The sequence below is a fragment of the Contarinia nasturtii genome, unplaced genomic scaffold (genome assembly GCF_009176525.2).
Source record: "Contarinia nasturtii isolate CC-2019 unplaced genomic scaffold, AAFC_CNas_1.1 Cnas_scaffold_3197, whole genome shotgun sequence".
In the NCBI taxonomy this organism is placed as follows: Eukaryota; Metazoa; Arthropoda; class Insecta; order Diptera; family Cecidomyiidae; genus Contarinia; species Contarinia nasturtii.
The window spans coordinates 1,798-4,826 of NW_022200509.1; the positions used below are offsets into that span (position 1 = coordinate 1,798).

The 3,029-nt window shown below is 35.0% G+C and overlaps 1 protein-coding gene across 1 annotated transcript; it reads left to right on the forward strand.

Moving 5' to 3' along the window:
* The first annotated feature begins 266 nt into the window (after positions 1 to 266).
* Positions 267 to 2,998, forward strand: LOC116349972. Its single transcript, XM_031781674.1, has 3 exons — positions 267 to 364; positions 565 to 2,702; positions 2,793 to 2,998. The coding sequence occupies exons 1-3, from the start codon at positions 267 to 269 to the stop codon at positions 2,996 to 2,998; spliced, it is 2,442 nt and encodes an 813-aa protein (XP_031637534.1).
* Positions 2,999 to 3,029: the final 31 nt, after the last annotated feature.

Genomic DNA, 3,029 nt, shown 5'->3' on the forward strand with positions numbered 1-3,029 from the left:
ATAATTCGATTTTAGGTTCAATTTCATGAAAAATAGTTCGATTTGAGGTTCGATTTCATGAAAATAGTTCGATTTAAGGTTCGATTTCCTGAAAATACGCTCGATTTGAGGTTTCATTATAATTAAATGTCAAACATCTGATGATACAACTAGATCAATCGAATTGTAATTTTTGTTCGGTGCGTTCCGAAAGGAACGGTTCATATTGATATACCAAAATAAAATTACGCCCGTGAAAAAAACGTTAAATATCGATGTGAGTAACAATGATGTCACCGTCCTCTAATACAATTGAAGATGTCCCTAGTGTTAAGCTACAAGTGCGTGAAAATGCTTTAATAGACGAATTAACACCTTCGCTATTGTAAACAATGGACATATTGATATTGAAATATTTCTAAGCGATGCCTTTTATATATATCGCTCGGAACTTACGAAAAATATTGAAAATTTTATTAACGTAAAGTCAATGACGGTATTCGTAGCAGAGTTTGAAAAAAAAATTGTAAACACAGATGAAAATAATGATTCTAACGATGATGATGATACTGGCGGTAATCATAGTCATGAGTTAACGGAGAAAGAGACTATATATCTCCCAACGCAAACACGGAAGCTTGACTTGAACGTAGACCTACATGAACATTTTCGAAAACAAATCGTTCAAGAAATAGTGGAAAGTGCAGAACAAGTTACATTCCGCGGTTCCGGATTTACGCTCGCCCGCATAATCGAGTTGAATGTTCACGTTAACTTATACAACCCATTACAAGGTTCATCGTATATTCAAACACCAAAAAAACTACGATATAAAAATGCGATTATTAACGTACAAAATCAACACGATGAAATGTGCTTCAAATGGTCAATTTTATCTGCTTTACATCCAGTAGCAATTAAACCAGAGCGAATTCGTCAATATTATCAATATGAGAACGAACTGAATTTTGATGGAATCGATTTTCCCGTTCGCTTGAATCAAATCGGTAAATTTGTAGAACAAAATGATACTATATCAATAAATGTATACTATTACGATGACGACAATGACGGTCGCATATGCCCATTACGTGTAAGTAATGAAGTTAAACGACATCATATTCATTTGCTGTTGATCAAAGATGGAGAAAGTATTAATAAAACTGAGGAAAGAAATGTTAATACGGCTAGCACTTCCAACATGATTAAGGATATCTGCGATAATGATTCAATTCGTACTCATTATTGTTGGATAAAAAATTTGAGTCGTCTTGTCGGTAGCCAGCTGAGTAAACATAAATCTCCAAAATATATTTGCGATCGCTGTCTAATATTTTATGATACAAATCAAAAATTAATGAATCATATTGCAAGATGTACAAACGAATGCAGCATTGAAATGCCTGATCAAACATGGATATGGATGAAATTTAACAACTATAAACATCAGCTAAAAGCACCATTTGTTGTATACGCTGATACTGAAGCGTATCTAAAGGGACTCAGTATGGAAGATCAGAAACGCATATTTAGTGAGGAATGTGCAACTACCGCATATCAGCAGCATCATATGTACAGCGTTGGATATTACTTTAAATGTGAATATGACGATTCATTTTCATTTTACCGAAACAGCGGCAATCGTACTGATAGCGTCGAATGGTTCATCACAGAATTGAAGGAAATTGCTCATGGAGTTGCAAAATTGTTTGATAAAAACACACCAATGCTACCGTTAACTGAAGATGAGAGATATGCATTCCACGATCCAAATGCATTATGTACAATTTGTGGTGATATTTTTGAAGCAAATGATATTAGAGTACATGATCACTGTCATCTCACTGGTCGATATAGAGGACCAGCCCATCAAGCATGCAACTTAAAGTTTCAAGATAGCCACGTTGTACCCGTTATTATGCACAATTTGTCAGGTTACGATTCGCATTTATTCATAAAAGAGTTGGCAGCAAATAATATTATAGATGGAGATGTTTCAATTATTCCAACTAACGTGGAACAATACATCGCTTTCACGAAAGTAGTGAGTAAGAGTACACGCGGGCTCAATACGAGAGAAAACATAAAATTTAAATTCATTGATTCATGTCGATTCATGCCTGCATCTCTAGCTGAATTAGCATCACTACTACCGGCAGATAAAAAACAAATATTGTATAACGAAGGTGAGAAAAATGGCTACACACCAGAACAAATCGCTATGCTTGAACGTAAAGGAGTTTTTCCTTATGAATATGTGAGCGGTATGGAGCAGCTGATGGAGACAAATCTACCATCAAAAGAAGATTTTTATAGCAAACTTAGAGGAGAAGGAATATCGGATGACGATTACCAATTTGCTCACGATATCTGGCGGAAATTCAATTGTAAAACGCTCGGAGACTATTCTGAACTGTATCTAAAGACAGATGTGCTACTTTTGGCCGACGTATTTGAAAATTTTCGAAATACATGCCATACAATTTACAGTTTGGATCCGGCAAACTACTATACAGCTCCAGGTCTTTCGTGGGATGCCATGCTCAAATATACCGGAGTGAGAATTGAACTGTTATCTGATGTGGAAATGTTGCTGTTCATCGAACGTGGAATTCGCGGTGGCATAAGTCAGTGCAGTAAACGTCAAGTCAAAGCCAACAATAAATACATGGGAGATGTGTACAATAATGAGAAACCGTCAAATTATTTAATGTATTTAGATGGTAAATAATATTTTATTTGTCCAGTTTATCTTTAATCAAATTCATGGTATTTTAGAATCTAATTTCATTTTGTTTCATTCACATTGACAGCAAATAATCTGTATGGACACGCAATGTCGCAACCATTACCGCTGAGGGATTTCAAATGGATTGATGACAAAATTATAAAGACATCTTTTTCGAATGCAGATGAAATAGTCAAATTAGCTGACGATTCGGAATATGGCTATATATTCGAAGTGGATCTACAATATCCAAAAAATTTGCGTTTGCGTGCAGATATTGTTGTGATTTGACAAACCGATTCGAAATAAAATAAAGACTATT